Here is a 20630-nt window from a genome sequence, read left to right on the forward strand (position 1 = left end):
TTTTTCTGACAATATCGTTGGCTCTCAAAAACATTTTGCTTCCCGAAAGACATGCTGTGAGGAATCTTGCACAAATGGGCATCATGCTAAAGCACCGGGAACACAAACAGGCTAATTAGCGTTACCTTGGTGGCTGTGGTTGTGTAAAACATTGCAGTAGCTCCATTTGCAGTGGAAGACAGTATCACAGTACAAGATGAATATATAAATAAACGGGGACCTTGTCCTATGACCTGGTGTAAAAGGACCTGTTGGACTAGATACCAATTTGATTTGTAACGAGAAAAATGTAATTCAGTCAGTCGGTATTCTTGATTGACGTTTGGATTAACTTTCTCGCTCTACAACTTGAACATTATTTTGTTGAGCTTTGGTCCGACATAAACTCTTTGCAGCTCAACTTTGAGACTCTTTTGTTACAAACTGACATGTTTGAACGTACCCTCGAGCCACAACATGGCAGACGTGGGCAGTCGCATGAGATCCAGTACAATAACTGCATCAAGAATGCTGCTTTTACAAAGACCCAAACACTCAGTTGAGTTTTGATTGACACAGAGGGGGGTATTTATTTCTCAAGATTATGGAACAGCACAGGTTCTAGGTTTTAGTCCTGAGGGATACATAGTACACAGCATCATAACATTATTAAACTCAGTACTTGTCGACACAGTTTCTTACAAAGGCGAGTATTGTTGTACCTCTCCACTTTGCAGTTCAAACATTCTACTTGGGTTTTTTAAAATGAATTTACACATGGTTGTGGTTGATGAGGGCCTATTATTTGTCCCATGTAGTATTTTCCACTTGCCACTGGTCCTAACATTCCTGATGCCGAGTGACCACAAAACTACAAATAAGCCGTCTTCCAATGCTTTCGGACTAAAAACAGGCAACAGTCAACCACCAAATATAGAAGTGATGTAGTGAGGGACGACCGTACACGTTCGACTCCATGTTTCCTTCAATGAACCACAGCTCCCTTGTGGCGGCAGCACTCATGCACTCATTGATTTCACATAGCAAAATAGAAAGGAACGCTACACTTTGCCCTCACCTTTTCCAATAGGTAGCATCACGTTTTGCTCGTGGCCTGAGGCACCTGAGGCATCTGAAGCGAACGTGTGGCAAAGCTAGTCGCTAGCTGGTGTCACTACGCCAGAAAAGTAGTTCTTCATCGTAACAATAACATTAATGATGACAATGCCGCTGAACCTTGTTTGAATAATAAATTATATATTTGGTTATTTTAGCTGTTTTTCTATCTTTATAAAGCACAAAAAAGAAAAAGGCCGCATGTTTGTGTCGTGCTTAAGGATTGTGGACGGTTGTCAGTTTCTCTTGAACTGTTTGGCCCTGCTTTGCCACCGAATGAGTTGTTGGTTCACCTCATTGCGGTTATTTAGACAAATATACGGCACGCCACATCACGTCACCTTTTTTGGGGATTGATGAAGTACCCGTGAGTACAATTAACACCACCTTAGCTGTACCGCTCAAACGTGTTTAGTTTCCGCCATCACTGGATGTGTCGGCTACAATGATATATTAAGTATGAAGAAGTGCGAAGACCTCCATTATCAGGCTGGTTTTCACCCCTTCAAGCCGGATAAAAGCATTGTTGACATGAGAGGGGGGTTTGAAGCCCACCTTTCCTCAGAGGTGCCAATGATACAGCTGGGCTCAATTGGGAATATAAAAATAAAAGTGAACAGTGCCCCCCTCTTGCTTTCAGGTGGATGCGAGGAGTGGTGCTGCGCATCCAGTCTGCGCTTCCAAGTGCTCTTCACAAGCCTGTGCGAGCTTCTCACCAACGCAGTGCGGCTTTAAGAGGACCACAGCGAGAGGAGTCTGCGCTTGGCTCCTCCTTCCTCCATGATGTCAGCCACCGGGAGAGCGAGCGAGAGCGGGAGAGATGTGGGCGAGCACTGAGAGTTCATCCAATACTACCGAGACATTTCCAGCTGAGCGCACGGCCACGGCGAAGCGTCCATCCCGGCTCCGGCAAGTGACGCCGCACCGAGCCGCACTTTGATCCAACCGGCGGAAGGCAGGAGGAGGGAGGGGGCGGGCAAGCCAAATCACCGCATCCCTCTTTTTGGGGGTGCGCAAGCTTGTAACGTTAATTAGCTGCAAGTTTTGCCAAGAGTGAGTGTTTTTACGCGCTTGGATGGAAGTGTTTGGCGCACGTTTTGGCACACTCGGTGTTGACCGAAATGTCACATCTAGGGATGCAGAGTTAGGGTCGAAGAGAAGCTTGGACGTGTGAAGAGGATTTTTTATTTCAAACAAAGTTGCGTGCGTGTTATTTTCTTCAGCTTGTGTGGACAACCGCTCATTTGCGCATGGATAAGTTTTTGTAGTGGATATTTTTGTTTTTATTTGCACCACGTTTTCCCGACGAGGATTGCCCCCCTCGTCTTATCCCCGCTTCAGCTCAATATGTGGCACTTGTTTTTTGAATATTTTTGGAAAAGCAGCGATGTCTTTACGCGGAGGCGCCACTAACTGATTTCTTTTTTAGCCCATCCAGCAAAAAAAGGTAAGATTCTTTAATATCGAGGGTCCGTTTTTTGTCTTTAGTCTTTGAGGAAGGTCCATCCTAAATATGCTTTATTGGCCATAAAGTGGCCACATATGTATGTATGACGGATAAATCGGGCTCCCCTCTGCGCACCTGCAGAAAATTAGCACCGAATTGGTAGGGGGGGGGGGGGGTATTGATGCAATACTGTTGGAAAAACAGGGGCCGATTCCTTCTATTTCCGTATAAAAGTGTAGTGGCTGGTCTCGTCATCTTGGCTGCAAAGCACGTTGCGTGGGTGCGCGGCAACAAGCGAGATCCCGGTCCAGCCGTGGAGCTGTCACAGTCTATAACCTGGCAGGGCTATCAGTCTGTTCCACACCAATTTCCACTTTGCTTTTAGGAAGCGGTCCAAGTGGCGTTGATGCTTCCATCCTCATCGCTGTGACATATTTGTGCCTCCAATCTGTTCACACATACAATAGGTCATTAGAGGCTTTTTTCCAAAGGCCCACTGAACTCATTTGCAAGTTAATGGAATCAAAATGAGCCTTAGTGAGGAAAGTAGCACATGTTTTGCTGTTGCAAGCGGTATTAAAACCAAAAGGGGCTACCTTTGGATGGTTGCAGTTTGTGCATTTACATGCAGCACATCACGCAGAGCGATTGCATGTCGCCGAGTAACAGTATGGCCAATTAGGATGCCATGCATGTACCTGGTGTTTCTTATTATGGCGGAAGCAAGACACTTGGAAAAATAGATACATTCGGGCCAGTTCACAGTATTTCTGGGCATCACAAATAGCTTACTTAAACCCCCCTTCCACTAAAATCTTTAACATACGGGATTCTACACTTGGAACACGAATCAGATCCAATACAAGGATTTTATTATCTCCCCTTCTGTTCTGTACATCCGCACTACAAGCACAATACCAAACCTAGCATTCGATGAACACCTCTTCTGTAAATCCATTTCGACATGCGGCAACTCTTAATTGCGCATCAGTACATGATGCAGTATTAGATTTGACCCACAATAAGTACCGACCGGCCCCTTGTCGTCTGTGATCACGTCAGTTAATTAGTTAGCCAAAACAAAACGTAAGACGTATGAACAAGTGACTACTCCATCAAACGGCAGAATGGCAAATGTTAATATGCTAAATGTGTTCACGTCCTCTAACGTGCCGGAATAGCGTAGTCGTCCAATCCTGCTGATGTTGGAACTTGCCTGGAACTAAACGTCATAGCCTACTTTCAATACTGTCAAAGTCAAACAGCATTTTTTGGCACCTTCTCCATTTCCAGGAGGACGGCCTTGCGTTGCGTTGTCATAATTTCCCCAGAGTGAACGTATTTCTTTTTTTTTCGTGCAAAAGGAAAATTGTTTGACGTGGGGGAAAAAAAGAAGAACGGAGTGATCTTGACAGAAACCTGGTCTGTCAGGCTGTCAGGGTTCCTTAAACCCGTTCAAAGAGACAATCCCTAAGACAATCAAAAGTTTTACCGATATGGATGCCTTCTTTTCAAAAATCCCCACGGATCGACGGCTCCCGCCGGTTTGAAGATGAAGAGCGCCAATAGCTCGGGGGTCTTCAGGCTAACCAGAGTGAAAGTTGATGGCTGAGGTCATTTTAGGGGTGAAGGTGAGGTTGTATACATGACCTTCCCCTGCTATATTCCTCTGATCCAAACAGCAAGAAGCCATGTCCATCACACTTCCATGGGACGTGATGCAGGACAGGCCTGCTCCTCTTCACGCCGTCTCCCAAGAGACGCTTGGCTTTGGCCGAGTGGATCCAACCTGCTGTCTGCAGCTCAAAATAGCATTTCAAGAGACTAGACGAGCGAAATGTAAGCAAAGAAGACTCACTGAGTGACACTAGGATATCTTCCCTGCCGCTTACTTATTTCCTGCCAGGATAGCTCCTCCTCCCGCTTGGGCTTTGTCACCGCATAGACGGGATTGTAAAGTGTTGTGACATGCACTAATGTTGGGGAATTGGGCTGAAAATACCGTGGTTGGACCAAGCGCTATCTCCCATGATATACTAACCACTGCACTCCAGAAGATCGTCCTGACAGAAGCAAACATTACATTTGTACCATGTTGCAGTGCAGTTCTCTATTATTGTCAACCACAGCTGCAATAATGAACATATGCTAGATTAATATCCAACAGTAGGAGCCTGGGCTTTGTTTCATAATAATTCTAACGCCGGTTGGTGTGTCATAACAGGCTAGCATGAATTAACTTAAGCGTGTGGACTGGACCGGTATTTACATTAGCACGCATTAATGTCATAGATTCTTCCCTTTATGCATTCCAACATAGATTCATCATTTGGGAGCAAATTTCAGGTGAAAGAAAAAGCCCAAATATAAATTAGTAATGTCAATCTGTGCAACATGAAATAAAGTTAGATGGTGTTTTTGGTATCCATTACATAAAATGTGATGTCATTTATGCATTTATTAAAAACAATATTTTAAGTGTTTATTCTAAAGTGGCCTAGTAACGCTCTTGACACATGCCCTAAATCACTGGTGTCAAACCCATGGCCTGGGGGGCAGATCTGGTCCGCCACATCATTTCCTGTGGCCCCGTTAAAGCCTAGATCTAATGTGCTTTAAAAAAATCTCAAAAATGAATTCCTATTTTGACAGAATTGTAGAAAGCAATATTATCTGATCATGCAGTAAGCTCTTCCAACCATACGTTTCAATTACATGATTTTAAAGCAAATGATCCATTATTTTGTCAATGAAAAATAGAACTCTGAAATGCAAACATCATGATGCATTTCTATTGGTATACAAGGTATTCACTGTTAAAGCGACCCTCTGACCATCGTCATTACAGGCATCCATTAGATGAATGCAGTATGTACATACATACCATGGCGTCCAGTGTTCTGCTATCTTCTAAATTCTAGTAAATCTCAGTGTTCTCTTTCAATAAACTCTCCTCCCTATCATCCTGCAGAACATTAATGTCACATTTATAAGGGAGACAAAATCTAGATCATTATTCAAGCCCCCCCTTTCCTTCCATATTCACGCCAGTGAATCACATCTTGTTTAAGCCTTTCATTCAAACCGCATCTTGCGGCTTGGACTGCCTTGCCATCATCACGGTGAAGGAATTGGCCATCTGATAAGATGCACACTTCAAAGTAAAGTGTGCCACAGTTAGCGATGAAACGTCGCTCATCCATATTTTGACGCAGCAGCACAATGCCACCTGTGCTACACATGCAGCGTAAATAAGACTCACGCTGATGCTTTTTCCCATCTAACTGTTCTTTAATGAGTCTCGCTTGGCCGCTTTCATCACACATATGGGAAGAAATGTCTTGCAATATTTGCAGTTAAAAAAAACATCCTGGCAAAATTAAATTCTTATTTTTAATCAATTCCCCTTTGTCGGTGGGCCGAGAGCTTCAATGGATGCGGGTGCCTTGCCAAGGCAGAGGACCCCTGTAGTGCAATTTAGGTATTCATGTCTTTGTCTACAGGTTATTGTTTGACTCCTGGAAAATAGAGAAATTCAGTAGGCAGGAAATACTTCCTCTTCCCAAGCAGCTGTTTGTGCCCCCCAGTCAAAAAAACACAAGCGTCATTAATTTCTACCATTTTTTGAAGGAAATGAATGATTGAATGATAAGCACCAACATCTCCAGTCTGAGTTGCCTAATGTCCGTCCATCCATCCATCCATCCATCCATCCATCCATCCATCCATCCATCGTTCCATCCATCGTCCATAGAATATACAGTATATCACTTCTTAGCATATCCACGTGTTGCTTTGCCCTCACTGTGAAAGCCCTGCTTTAGAGTAATATTTTTTAATGTTTAATGTCTACTGTATGTGTTCATGAATGTTACTGGTAGATTGTGAGTATTTCACTAAAACATGTAAACCAACTTTGAAACACAAAAACACACAAACCACTATGTAGCTATTAGCGAAAAGTTCAAGAAACGCAAGCATTTAATGGAGACCGACATCATGATGATCAGCTGTCCAACCCTAAAATCGATGAAAAGAATCACAACGTGTCTGAAAACAACACAAAGCCGCAATCTGAATAAGTGGCGTCATAAAAACGGTTTGGAAGCGGTCAATATGGCCGCCAAGCGTGCAGCAGCAATGAAGTCAGAAGTGCCTTAGTGTCTTCCATGACCTACTTTGAATTTTGGAATTGGAATTGGGGCCACTTGGAAAAGACGGAAAGCAAATATGCACTCTCCGGTCACAGCTTCAGGATGACCTGCACAGTCCGGGGATGGAGTTGTTGTTTGCTGTGCTGCCGAAAGAAGATGGACATGACCCATCCTCTGCTCTCATCTGCTCCATACCAAAGTAGCATGGAAACAAGATCCAAATCATTTGGGTCTGCCATCTTTTCAAAAATAGTGTCCAATAAATAACAATGAATCAAATAAATCGTGGTTCATTGATCAAGTCAATGTAGCCACATGTCCATCTATGTATCGGTTAATGGCTGCAGCACAACACGCATTGGGAGTCAGCGAATGAATGAATCTTCGTAATGATGAACCCGTCTGAGTTTAATTCATGAGCAAACAAATGAAATGCATGAATCCAAATGTATATTTCCCGTTTAAGAATGCCGTCTGTCTCCTTCCATTGTCTGCTCACACCGGCGTTGACAAAATACTCGGCAGCTCGATTGTTTACATTTGGAGCAAACGAGGCTCTCTATTAATAGCTGCTGTCAAGTGTTACAACTCAAAGTGACGTGCGTGTTCGTGCATGCGAGCACCAACGCGCAACGCCTCCTCCTGCTCAGCTGAAGTCTGGCGATGGGCTTGATGACCTGCAGCTTATGCGGCGCATTGATTCACGGCCATTTGACATGAATGAGGGTCCTTTGTGGCCCGTCCGTCAATGCGCAGCATCTCGCTGCAGTTTTTGGAGATAAAATGTGGAGTGTTTCATCAAAAGTGATTAAATGGATTGATGGAATATGTGAAGTGCTATCCTTTATGCGCCCTGTTGCTCGGTAGATGTTAGCAAAGGTTAATTGTGTAAAACCACCTTTAATTTGCTCTCAAAGACACTGGAAGGATGTAGCTTGGTATCTGGTGGAGATGAATAGGTCATAACTGCTGCAGAACTCGAACGCTATGTACTTTCCGGTCTTGACATTATCTGTCCTTTTCCTTTCTCTGTGCCGCTCTCTCGAGACAGAATTGCTTCTGTGGAAGTGAAGCCTCCATCCACTCTCGAGTATGAACTTAGCAAGTCAGACTTATGTGCTGGTGGTCCTTCTCACCTCTGCGGCCTTGGTATGCTGGGCCCAGGAGAGAGACTACACGGTGAAGGAGGAGCAGCCCGAGAATGTCCGCATCGGGAACCTGCGCAGGGACCTGGACCTAAATCTGGAGCCCAACACCCGGCTGTCCTCACCCCTGCAGTTCAAGCCTGTGTACAAGACGGGCGACGTGCCTTTGGTGAGGGTGGAGGCCAATACCGGGGAGATCTTTACCACCAATCACCGCATCGACAGGGAGAAGCTGTGCTCGGGTGTCTTTGCAGAGAAACGCTGCTACTATGAGATCGAGGTGGCCGTGTTGCCCGATGAGATCTTCCGACTCGTCAAGATCCGCTTCCTGATTGAGGACGTCAACGACAACGCGCCCCTCTTCCAGTCCACGGTCATAAACATCTCCATCCCGGAGAACACGGCCATCAACACCCGATACCCGGTGCCCTCTGCCTTTGACCCGGATGTTGGCATCAATGGGATTCAACATTACGAGCTGGTCAAGGTGAGCATGACTTCTTTTTAAGCTTCCTGTTGGAAACTTGGAATGCGTGGATGGTGACCTTCGTTTTTCTATAGAAGATTGTGTTGAATGGAAGCAGCTGTGGAATGATGTGGTTATTGTAGATGCGCTATCGCTTAGAAACACAAGAATGCTCTCCCGGTAAGCTAGCAACTACAGAAACAATGTTTATGTTACTACTGGGTTTGGGGATTCTTATGTGGTACCGGTGCAAAAATGGTCCTTCAGGAACCAGAAAACAATTTGCCGTTTTAACCCATTAGTCGCTCGGACTCAGACGCTCTCCTGCAGTAGCCCACCTTGCTATATCGATATAAAATGTTGTCCCAATGCAACACCCCATACAGGCTAATACTTCTGCATGGAAATCTGGCACGTAATGAATGTGTCCGTGTACTATTATGGGAAAATACTGCAGGGAAAGTTTTTAGCATTCATAGTGATCAGAACCTACGAGGTAGGTAAAAGGTAAAAACCGCAGACGCAGCACAAGGTGAATCTTCTACTGCCATGCAGTACGTACGGGCTGAACGTCGCGGATTAAAGCTGAGCTAAGAAGAAATGCACATATGCTAATAGATGCCGCGTGCAAAACGAGGGAACGCTTTTCCTCATCACCTAATTGATGCACTATTAAAATGTGCTGCGATATTCTCCACCGCCTAATGGAGTAAGCCCGGTAGCCTGGAAAAGTAGGATAATATCATGCATTGCTCATTTGCAGTCTAGACAACATGCCTTGTTTGTGGATAGATGAATATTGAAGATGACAAATGAAGTTTAATTAAAAGGGGGAGATGCAAGCACTCTGGAGGGAAGCCGAAACATTGCAAATAAAGGGATGCGAGGGAACGTCGTGAGGCAAAAATGAAGAGTCCATCTTGGGGTCTGGGATAGAGTTGACTTTGGGTTGGGAAGAACAGAATCATCATTGTCCCTGCACTGCCTTGAATACTAATTAGCATTTTTAAAGAGTCTCCCAACTGCCAGAGCCTCTCTAGTGCAATGTCCTGAATTGTTCATGCCTGGAAAATTACCAAGCAAATGCTCTGCTCATTACAATGATCATCTGCAATCACTTCCTTGGCCCCTTTTCACCATATAAAGCTTTCTTTCTGAAACCATTTCCTCTGCTGTGGTTGTATTATCTTTCACAGAATATTCCTTTTAGAGCATCCTTGGCACCGCGTCCCTGATTTAGCCCTTCTCATTATACGTAGTCACATTGTATTCTCCATTAATTTCCCTGTGTTCCAGGTTCCATGAGTAAAATACAGCAGGGAGCATTAAAAAGAACGGCGACATTTTCAACTCGCGTGTTTTGTTTTGTTGTTTTTTTTAACTCTTAAAGTGCAGGGGAAAGTCAAGGGTTTAGTGGGGAAAGGATGTGCAAGCATTTCCTAGAATAGCTCTTGGCTGCTAAAGCATCCTTGGACTACCAATATGCGGTCCTGTGAGATTTGTCTCAAAAACACACACAGAAGTCTGCCCAGTTTTTCGTGTGTGCTAGCGTTGTATTTTACAAACTTACTGTCCGTTTGCATTTGATGTGCCCGGGTCAGCCGTACACAGAACGGACAAAACAATCATCTCTGTGTCCGTGAGTATTTTCAGCCATCCAGGTCATTGTATTCTCGGGGAACTGAATCCATCACAGCTGGACTCGTCAGGTGTCTTAGAAGACGCTTCGCCTCTCATCCGAGCAGGCTTCATCAGTTCATACTCAGGGACTAGACTAGATAGGACGACCCTAGTCTAAGACCTTGGTGCAAGATCCAATTTACATATCCTTTAAAGGAGCTGGCATCTTGGAGTAGTCTCTTTAGTGATGTCAAATGATGAAACGGGGCACAGCAACCCTGGTTTCCATGACCATGGTTTCATCTGAATGGGATGCTAACAGCGGTGAAACCTTTGGATGGACAGATAGATAGACAGACTGGAAATTGCAGACTAGAGCTGTCCTACCTAACCCACCTAGTCTTGGAACGGTCCAGTTGCGATCCATTCAATGCCTTGAGAATCTTCTCGGTGCGTGTTTGGCCCACGTCTCCCATGTCTACCCCACGCAGTGCTCCAGCACGGCGCATCAAAGTTTGTAATCAGGATTGTGAAAGTGAGTCTGGAAGTGTGGTCCAATGGAGTGTTTGTCACATCACCTGAACTGCGGAGAAAGCCATCCTATGAAATGGTCAAGGTCAAAAAAAGCAATCCCATGCATGAATGGAGAAAGATGAAGAAGCAGATTCTATCACTTTATTTGTTCAAAAGGATAGCACAGAAACCAAGACTGAAACGTACTCGGGACTGAGGGGGGGGGGGGGGGGGGGTTCTGCATTTCAGCTTGAAAGTTTGGCTTTGGCTTCTCTCACACTGACCTCTTTTCTTATCCCACTGAATGAATTTGCAGCATCACACACTACATTAAACCGACTTTCATCTGTGTCAGCGTCTTCATACACATTTAAAGTGGGTGTCTTGTTCAAGTCGCCTTGCGTAGATCAATGTGCTGCTGCTGGCTATAAAGGCTTTGTCTCGCTGATAAACTGCATGATGAAGTGGATGTCTGCAATTTGGTTGGCTGATCCCGATGTCTCTTGGAATTAACATTCGACCACTGACCTTGTTTATTCCGATATACAGTGGGCGGGGAGGATGTTGTGGCTTTCCAGTCGGAATTATGTGAATGTGAAGGGACAAAAATTCCGAATAATGCTACCGTGCACAACAAATAGAATTATTCTTTCTCTTGATATCTGGAGATTGCTATAACTACTGCTTGTCGCGTTTTAGAAAAGAAAAAAAATCTTCTACATATATTTGTATTTTGCTTTGTTGTGTTTTTCCACTATAAAAATATCCATTAGCTACAGTGGACTATTATTTCAGTTATTTCTTATTATTTATATTAAATACATATATTGTGTTATATATTATGGTATCAAGTTTTTATAAGACCTTCTTTACAATAAATATACGTATATATAAAGATATTTCAAAATAAGTCATTTTAGAGCTGTAAATGTAATACAGTGAAAGCGTGATGTTTGTGCCCAGTGTTCCATACGGTCAGAATCTCATTCCGGCCCATGCTACTTCCCATGCTAACATAACGAAAGGTAATGATTGGTATTGGATTTCCAATGCTGTCAATATTATGTGTAGCACAAATTGTGTGCATATTTTAATTTCACTGCAAATAATATTACTTCTAGAAAAAGAGACATGCATGTTATGTTAATTAGCAGCATAGCTATGAACGTGAGAGCGGATGCTAGTTTGTTTATATGTGTCCTGTGATTGGCTGGCCAACAGTCCAGGGTGTAACCTTCCTGCCGCCCAAAGTCAGCTGGGATAGGCTCCAGCGTAGCTTACCCTAGTGAGGACAAGTCACGTAGAAAATGAATGAATGAATGTTCCATTTCACCCACAGCCAACAGTTCCCTAAAAGACACAGAATAGAAAATGATTGTAAGGCTCTGCAGTTTCGTAGAACGTGTCATACAGCATATGTATTCAAATGATGTATTTTTTATTTGTGTTTTTTTTGGTACTGCGGCATCAAAGCAGCTGAGGAGAATACAGTCCCCATACATCTTTTGTCTTTTTTCGAAGTGTGACACAGTCAGAGACAAAATGGATGAGGTGTGGCAACGAGGATGAGGGAAGAATAAGAAACAAATATGGCAAGTTTGTCTCGGCATCACAAAGAGCAGCTACGGCTTATGATGAATAGCGGTCTGCGGTTCGACCGCGCACGGCCGTCACCGCCACTGCAATCCTTCTGATGTATTCGCAAGCCAATCTCAGTCTCCTCTGAGTTTTAATAAGGTCATCAACTTGACTAAAAGATGCAGCCTCTGATAATCGGAGGCGCTGTCAGGAGAAGAGGGTTGAGGAGTCATCCTTTGCTCCTCAGCGGCTAACGCTTCCTCTGCTGGCATCCTTCAATCCTTTTCTTTCAAATTAGCCGTCTCTGATTACATTGTGTACTCCCACATCCACCATAGTGCCCCAATCCCTCGCTCATCATCTCAGAAATTGTTGGCTCATTAATGCCATATGAAAGCCAAGTCCTTAATGTTCCTGAAGTCAGCGTAGCCGTCCAGTATGTGCAGTGACAAAAAAAAAGGTACGGTGTGACGTGTTCTGCACACTTAGCAGCAGTTCCGTTGGTCTTTCTGAGCCCCGGGGTTTGGAGCGAGTGATTCCTGGTAGTATTTGGCCTTCCCTTAGCCTGCCTCAGATCTTATCACAATCCGCCAGACTAATTCTGCATTCAGGAGCGTTGCACGGCCTGAGAGATAGCTCTCCTCGACTTATTGAAATGCACTGAGTGCTGTCTTGTCAGCTGTAAAATTGGGTGAAACCGAGACAAAAGCATCGAGGAAATGCGGCCTCATAAATCATTGTGTTACATTCCTTTTGACGCATCCTAACTCAACATCCTGCTATTAACATCAGTCTTTGTCGGAAATCGGCAGGCCAGTACTAAGCTACTGTGCTGTAGCTGTGAGAATTTGAGGCGGTGATCAGCAACCAAACCACTGCTTGGAGGAGCTGTGGATTGTGCAAAAAAACGAATCCATAAGGCTTTGTGTTTTAGAGAGCTGCAAAGTTGAAGACTCTTGCATGGACGTAACGTGCCTCAGAAGGTCCGAGAGATCTTTGCTGCTGTGCTGGCTGTTTTTAAGTACTTCTGTCAATCGTGTTGACAACACTCTCTCGGCAAGCAATTTGTTCCACAGTACACAATCATTTACATGCTGCACCTGCATGTTCCCCGGCGTCGGCCTCACGCTGGCACCAGGACGGTACCGGGTTCCCCTTTAGCGCAAATGTTCCCCTGCTTCAACAAGGAAATTGTATATATCTTAATCTCATTTGATGGCTGTGCCGAGACGAGAGTAATCGTTTCCAACATTATGTGCAGCATGAAGCTTATCTTTTTAAAGAGAAGCCTTTTTCTTGTTTTACCATGAAACTGCTTCTGACTGAAAGAGCTTCAAAGGGCTTCTTTGTTTCATAATGTGCATGCAGCTCATTCATGGGCTTGATCTTTTTATTTCCTCCTCCTTCTCTCTTGCTCTCTCTCGTGCTGCCTCTCCCCCCAGCCTTCAATCCGCTCCCTTCGACTTGGACTTGTGCGTGGATCCATACCATACTCTGTTGGAAACTAAATATTAGTGCTATATTTGGAGAGGAATGCAATTACTCTTAACAAGCTTTGCCAGTTCTGTCAGTTTCTCCTGGGGATTTCTGATACATTTGCTTTCCTCTCCCCCTGGCTTTACACTTGCCTTGATTTAGCACTTCTGAAACAAAAAGCAGTTTGAACATTTGCTATTCTTCACCACGGCTGCTGGTAAAATAAGGTGATCTGGTCCTGCAGTGCTTTTGAATTCAGAGGTTATTAGTGTGTCTACCATCGTAGCTCTTGTTAACAAGGCCTTTAAATATGCCTGCTGTATGCTAGCCCACACAAAGGCCCATTGAAACCTCAAGAGAAGGATGTGCAAGCCACGGTTGGTTGGGTGGGGGGGGGGATTATTACAATGAATTGTCACACTTTACAAATCATTACATGGCATTTTATGTTTTCTTTGTGCTTCTTGCAACATTACTGTGGATGGCCACGCTCGCTTGGTGGGATGAGCACAGCACGTGCGGCGATCTGGTTTCAGGATGTCGCTGACTCTTCAAGGAAAAATGCACTTTTGCAAATTTTGCCCATCACCACAATCTTTATGCGCGACATGAACACACTTTGTTCTCTGTTCTGCGTGTAAGCTAAGAATGCATGTAATGGGACACCCCCATTTCGCCTATAAAAAACACCACCGACCACGCTCAATTGACATCATAATTAATCATGTATATTAGCATAGTAATCAAGCTGCGGTAACATTGGTATAATTATTGTTATTGTTAGTCCCAAGAACTGCTACCAGCTGGCTAGTGACTAGCTTCACCACACACTCAGCACCGCACTGACAACGTCTCAGCCACCTACGAAAGATATCGCTACATATTGGAGCCGCCAACGATGCTGTTCTGAGTTTGCAAAAGTTAACTAGCTTGGTGTCGTGTTCCGACGACACTTACGAAATGTGGAAGTAACTTGGAGTTTTTTTTTTTCTCTTTCCAGAGTGTTGGAGAATTTGGCTTGGACATCATCGAGACACCCGAGGGTGACAAGTGGCCGCAGCTGATCGTTCAGCAGAACCTGGATCGTGAGCAGAAGGACACTTTCGTCATGAAGATAAAAGTGGAAGACGGTGGCAACCCTCCCAAGTCCAGCACGGCCATCCTTCAAGTCACCATCTCCGACGTCAACGACAATCGCCCTGTCTTCAAGAATAGCGACCTGGAGGTCACAGTACCGGAGAACGCCCCCGCGGGGACATCGGTCGTTCAGCTTCACGCCACAGACGCAGACCTCGGGTCCAATGCCCAGATTCACTTCGCCTTCAGTAACCAGATCTCTGCTGCGACCAAACGGCACTTTGCCATCGATAGCACGACGGGATTGATCACTGTGAAGCAGCCACTGGACAGGGAGTTGACTCCCGTTCACAAACTCATAGTCCTGGCCAGCGACGGCAGCTCCACACCCTCCAGGGCCACGGTGACCGTCAACGTTACCGATGTTAATGACAACGTTCCCTCCATTGACACTCGCTACATCATCAACCTGGTGAACGGGACGGTTCTGTTGTCCGAGAATGCCCCCCTCAACACCAAGATAGCCCTCATCACAGTCACGGACCGAGATGCGGATCTCTACGGCAAAGTCACCTGCTACACGGACCATGATGTTCCATTTCGGTTGAAGCCCGTCTTTAATGATCAGTTTTTACTGGAGACAGCTGCTCCACTCGATTACGAGATGACTCGAGAATATGCAATTAGGATAGTGGCTTCGGATAGGGGGACGCCTCCTTTGAACACTTCAGCTATGGTTTTAATTAAAATCAAGGATGAGAACGACAATGCGCCCATCTTCCCCCAGCCAGAAATCCAACTTTCCATACCAGAGAATAATGACCCGTCATCACAGTTAATCAAAATCAGTGCCACTGATGCCGACAGCGGACATAACGCCGAGATTATTTATACCCTTGGCCCCGATGCCCCCGATGGCTTTAACATAGACAGACGATCTGGAGTTCTTTCAGTTGGCAAACGGCTGGACAGAGAGAAGCAGGAGAGGTATTCCTTCACTGTCATAGGGAGGGACAACGGTTCCTCGTCCCTGCAGAGCAATGTCACAGTCAGGCTAATCGTGCAGGACCTTAACGACAACAGCCCGGCTTTCACGCACCCCGAGTACAACTTCTATGTGCCTGAAAATCTTCCGCTCTTTGGAACTGTGGGCTTGATCACAGTGACGGACGCAGACGCGGGAGATAATGCCGTTGTGACTCTGTCCATTTTGAACGGGAAAGACCATTTCATCATCGACCCTCAAACCGGTGTCATCAAGCCCAATATCACCTTTGATCGGGAGCAGCAGAGCTCCTACACGTTTATGGTGAAAGCGGTGGACGCAGGCGACCCCCCTAGCTCCTCCTACGCCAAGGTCACTATAAATGTGGTCGACGTAAACGACAATCGCCCTGTGTTCGTTGTTCCCTCGTCCAATTACTCGTATGACCTGGTACGGACCACCACCACCCCCGGTGCTGTTGTTACAAGGGTGTTTGCGATTGACAATGACACAGGTATGAATGCTGAGCTACAGTATAGCATTACCAGCAGCATCATCATCACATCCAGGGTCTCCCCTCGAGGCCTCTTCTCCATCGACAAAACAACAGGTAACATAACACTGCAGGAGAAAATAGTGGCGGCGGATCAAGGGCTGCATCGGCTGGTTGTCAAAGTCCGAGATCTCGGCCAGCCTGAATCGTTACAAGCCATCGCGCTCGTTCATTTATTTGTCAACGACACTGTGTCAAATGCCACTTTTATCCAAGAACAGCTGAGGAAGAGCATGGAGACGCCGCTGGATCGTAACATCGGGGACACTGAGGTAACGCCTCAAGCCAACGGGTACGTGATTGTTGTCATCGCCATCATAGCCGGGACCATGACTGTCATCTTGGTGATATTTGTGACCGCCTTGGTGCGCTGCCGACAGACTCCCAGACACAAAGTGGTCCAGAAGAGCAAGCAGAGCGGCGAGTGGGTGTCGCCCAACCAAGAGAACCGTCAGATCAAAAAGAAGAAGAAGCGAAAGAAGCGCTCCCCGAAGAGCCTCCTCCTGAACTTTGTGACCATAGATGAATCAAAGCCTGACGACCCCACCCATGAGCATGTTAATGGTACGCTGGATCTCCCCGTGGAGCTGGAGGAGCAAACCATGGGGAAGTACAACTGGGCCACCACGCCCACCACCTTCAAACCCGACAGCCCAGACTTAGCCAAGCATTACAAGTCTGCGTCCCCCCAGCCTACGTTTCAAATCAAACCGGAGACTCCGGTGGCCCCGAAGAAGCACCACGTGATCCAGGAGCTCCCTTTGGACAACACGTTCGTGGTGGGCTGCGACTCGCTTTCTAAGTGCTCATCCACGAGCTCCGACCCGTACAGTGTCTCAGAGTGTGGCTGTCAGGGGGGATTCAAGAGTCCGGGGCAAATCACCACCCGACAGGTAATTCATGACTTCTTTCTTCAACCCGCCCACACTGGTCCCCACTCGCACTCCCCCTGCCGCCCCCGGGTAGTTGATTTGACAAAGGGAAGGTGGCAGTACGGAGCACAAGTGCTTTTCAACAGCGGGCAGAAAAATGTTCACATGAATGTCATTTGCAATTAAAAATTAGGATGAATTACAACTGCGCTTAGAGGACCCGCCCCCCCAAAGAGACGTCCTAATCCTGTATGCGCCCTCGTAATTGCATAATCATTTACATGCGCAGGTTAATTTCATATTCAAAGCTTGATGAACTGCAGCAGTGCAATGGCGATGGCTGGTCTGAGGAATTTGGGGGGCTCCCGAAATCAAAATTGATGTCTTTTTCAAAATCACTTTTCGCTACACGTGGGGCCCAAAAATGTCTTCTTCAAAAAATATTTTATTTTCCCTGTGATTTACGGTACTGTTCCCATTTGTGATGTTAAAAATAATGCGAATGATGGACGGACCTCAACCACCACAAGCTGACCGTCGCTGTTTTACACTGTCGGCTAATATTAGGACACTACACCCTCCACCCCATACTCTGGTCCACCTGATGATAGTCATGTGTGAGTAGTGATCCTACAATATTTGATTTGGACAATCTGGACAAAGATTTGTTTGAGTCCTTTACCTTCAGGGGTACACAAAGTCAAACAAAAAGTAGATCTAAAAAAGTTTAGCGTTATCAGTACCATGTTGGCCCTGACAATTGGTACAAGGTTGGAAAAAGACACCATGCGTCTTGAATTGAGCTTTAAAGCCCCCAACCAAGCTCAGCAACCAGATTGACAGAAACTACTCACTTAATCAGCAATCATTGAAAACATAAAATACAATAACACAAAGTGCTGCCTTTATTGTGGCGGGGGAGTTGCTTCCTGGGAGAAATGCCCGTGTGAATGAGGTAGTACAGCAAAGGCCCCGTGATTCCATAAAGAGAAATGTGCCAAATGCGAAGTGCCCCAATAAATAAAAGCAGATGAGGGAAATAAATGTAAATCAGAAGTAAGGAGGGGTGGCCTTGCTCGGTGCCGGCGGCGAGAGCACAACGCTGCCGGGAAGACTAAGTACTGCTCGGGGCGGGGGAGCGAGGGGGGTCGCGGGGATCAAGGTGATGCAGAGCTGGGAGACCAATATACTTAAACACCAAGGGAGCACTAGTCCATAAAAAGCCTGCCCGGCCGACATTGCATTTAGCTCATAAACGCTGGTCTTTAATGACCCCAATTATTGTTATAAATTGCATATGTAGATACGCGTTCGGTGCGTTGTTTAAATGAGCTCACGTTGCATCCCATTTGGGATTTCTGTCTGAAAACACACCCGGATACTGGGTACTCCAGATTTTTGGACATATTGATCGGGGGGACGTTTAGTCACATGGTATGGTGCCAAATCACTTTGCTTTTCCATTTGTGTCTTTCTTCCCTTTCTGGAGGATTTGCTTGTTTCTTGGTTGGCTTTCATTTGTGTCTCTTTTTGGATTGTAATTATGGATTCTTCCATCCATCCAATTCTGGGTCATCGTCATGACATTGCATCAATCTTGTCATTTTCTTTGACGGGGATTTTGCTTTTGTGTGTCGTGTCTATCATTGTGTGTGTGTGTGTGTGTGTGTGTGTGTGTGTGTGTGTTTTGCATTTTGTCTCCCCTGGTGCTTTGATTTGTGGCGTTTATGTGCCTTGAGGCATAGTTTGGCTAAATGACTGTTTATCCCCTGAAATATTGTTCGGAGGATAATTTATGAGGACACCCACACAGAGCTGGTCGTCATTGTCTTCATCCACCTTTTATTTTAAAGCCTGGTTAAAAGCCATGCTCTGACTCGCTGTATAATACATAAGCCTACCACCCCCAAAACCACCCCACCCCCCCGAGTGCTCAAGATTTGGTCGTTCATAATATGTTTATGTGACAAACTCACAACCTGCCCCCCCCCCACACACACACACACAGTCACGGCTGCCATCGAATACGTTGAAATATTCAGCTGGGCATCCTCAACTCTGAATTATTATCCGTTATTATATATTCCTATTTTGGCCGTGATTTTCACTGGTTCAGCACAGAGAGGCTTTTTGGAATCAATTTAAAGTCGATGCATTTGTGATAAGCAAACAGTCTCTCAAATATTATTTGATTTATGGAGTTCTGATTCATTGTGCTCATTTGTATTCTCTAAGAAATAAGTCGTGGGGGGGGAGGGGCACGTTTTTTGTAGGGAGGGCCACACAAATGAAAGGATGCAACTGTGATATTTTGTAAGGCAACACATACAGATATGTTAAGTTATCCAGTAGATATTTCCAGAAAAGGCTGCATCTCTGCTTCGTCCCATCGGTGAAATGGACCATTTTCCAGAAGTTCCAGAAATTACTACATATTGATCATAATATTACCACATTTTTTCTTTAATACTTCAGCTCTATGCTACTAAAACGACAATTGTCCTCATAATATTTAGTCTATTCTTGTAAAATTGAAACTTTATTTGTTGGAATATATTTTTTTTCTCTTAATATTTTGATCTTGCTCTTGTAAAATTGGTGCACTTTTTTCCCCATTTCTGCTTTTTTTTGTTTCAAATTTTCAACTATTTCAACCATCTTCTTCTCTACTCTTTGCCATAATATTTGGACTTCATTCTTATAACATTGTGAAGTTTTTGGCAACATTATTATTTTCCAAAATAATGGCTTCTGTTGAAGGTTTCTTGCCCAGAGGGAGTTTTTCCTTGCCTCCGTCGCCGAGGGCTTGCTTTTGTTGTCATTTCTGAATGTGACCATCATGTGCAAAGTGCCATGAGATGACTGCTGTTTGTACTTGATGCTTTATAAATCACTTGAATTGACTTTTTTTCTTATTATTTTTGCAAAATTACTGCTGATTTTTTTCATTTTTGTTGTTGATTTTTTAGCTTTCTTATTTAATTCTATTTTTAGAATGTGTCTTGGACCAATAAAAAAACAGCAACAAGCTGCAAATGCCCCCCCTCGAGGCTGCACTTTGGACAACCCTGTCATAAATCCTCGTTAGTTGAACTTATCAAGCAGACCTTTAATAGCGTTAAACTCACAACACATCTGGATGTTTGTGTCCCTTTTAAGCAATTGACAAGTGATGGCTCCCACTTTAGACATTAGATTTCCCTCCAGTTTTAAGTATGATTATTTAAAGCCTGTGTCATGGAGGAAAAAAGCATGATGGAAATCTGTGGCTGCAAAGGTTAATTAAATGCACCAAAGGGTTAATCACTCGTAATACAGTATGATTAAAATCGCTGTAATTAGGTTTGGTTTAAGGCTGATAAGATGAGGGAAGGAGGCGGTGATCCTCAAAGATGATACAAGGGTGTGTCAGCCTCAGAGCCTAAAGTGACGTGATAATAGCTTCTTGTTTACGAAGGCTCCACCACAACGCCATGCTCTAAATATTATTACGAATCAAAGTCAGGTATTTTTTAAACCATGTGCTATTTTAGGCCACTGAGGCTAAGACACCAGAATCCTGCTTAAAAAAAACAAGCTAATCCTTCAGTAACTGTGTTGCCTATTTGGGACATAAAAGTTTGGGATATGTGCTTTAATGAGCCCGCAT

At 44.8% G+C, this 20630-nt stretch overlaps 1 protein-coding gene across 6 annotated transcripts in view; it reads left to right on the forward strand.

Moving 5' to 3' along the window:
- Positions 1-1749: 1749 nt before the first annotated feature.
- Positions 1750-20630, forward strand: part of pcdh11 (protocadherin 11) — a 136045-nt gene continuing 117164 nt past the window's right edge. For 2 of the 6 annotated variants that reach the window (XM_058063961.2, XM_058063960.2), the window contains exons 1-3: positions 1756-2542; positions 7748-8328; positions 14495-17002. In XM_058063961.2, coding sequence (XP_057919944.2) covers positions 7789-8328; positions 14495-17002 — 3048 coding nt within the window. In that variant the 5' untranslated portion in view covers positions 1756-2542; positions 7748-7788. Of the gene's footprint in view, positions 2543-7747; positions 8329-14494; positions 17003-20630 lie in introns of all 6 variants that reach the window. The other 4 variants (XM_058063957.2, XM_078788330.1, XM_058063959.2 and 1 more) reach the window with 4 other exon arrangements.

The sequence above is a fragment of the Doryrhamphus excisus genome, linkage group LG22, assembly GCF_037039965.1.
Source record: "Doryrhamphus excisus strain RoL-2023G ecotype Guam linkage group LG22, RoL_Dexc_Guam_v1.1, whole genome shotgun sequence".
In the NCBI taxonomy this organism is placed as follows: Eukaryota; Metazoa; Chordata; class Actinopteri; order Syngnathiformes; family Syngnathidae; genus Doryrhamphus; species Doryrhamphus excisus.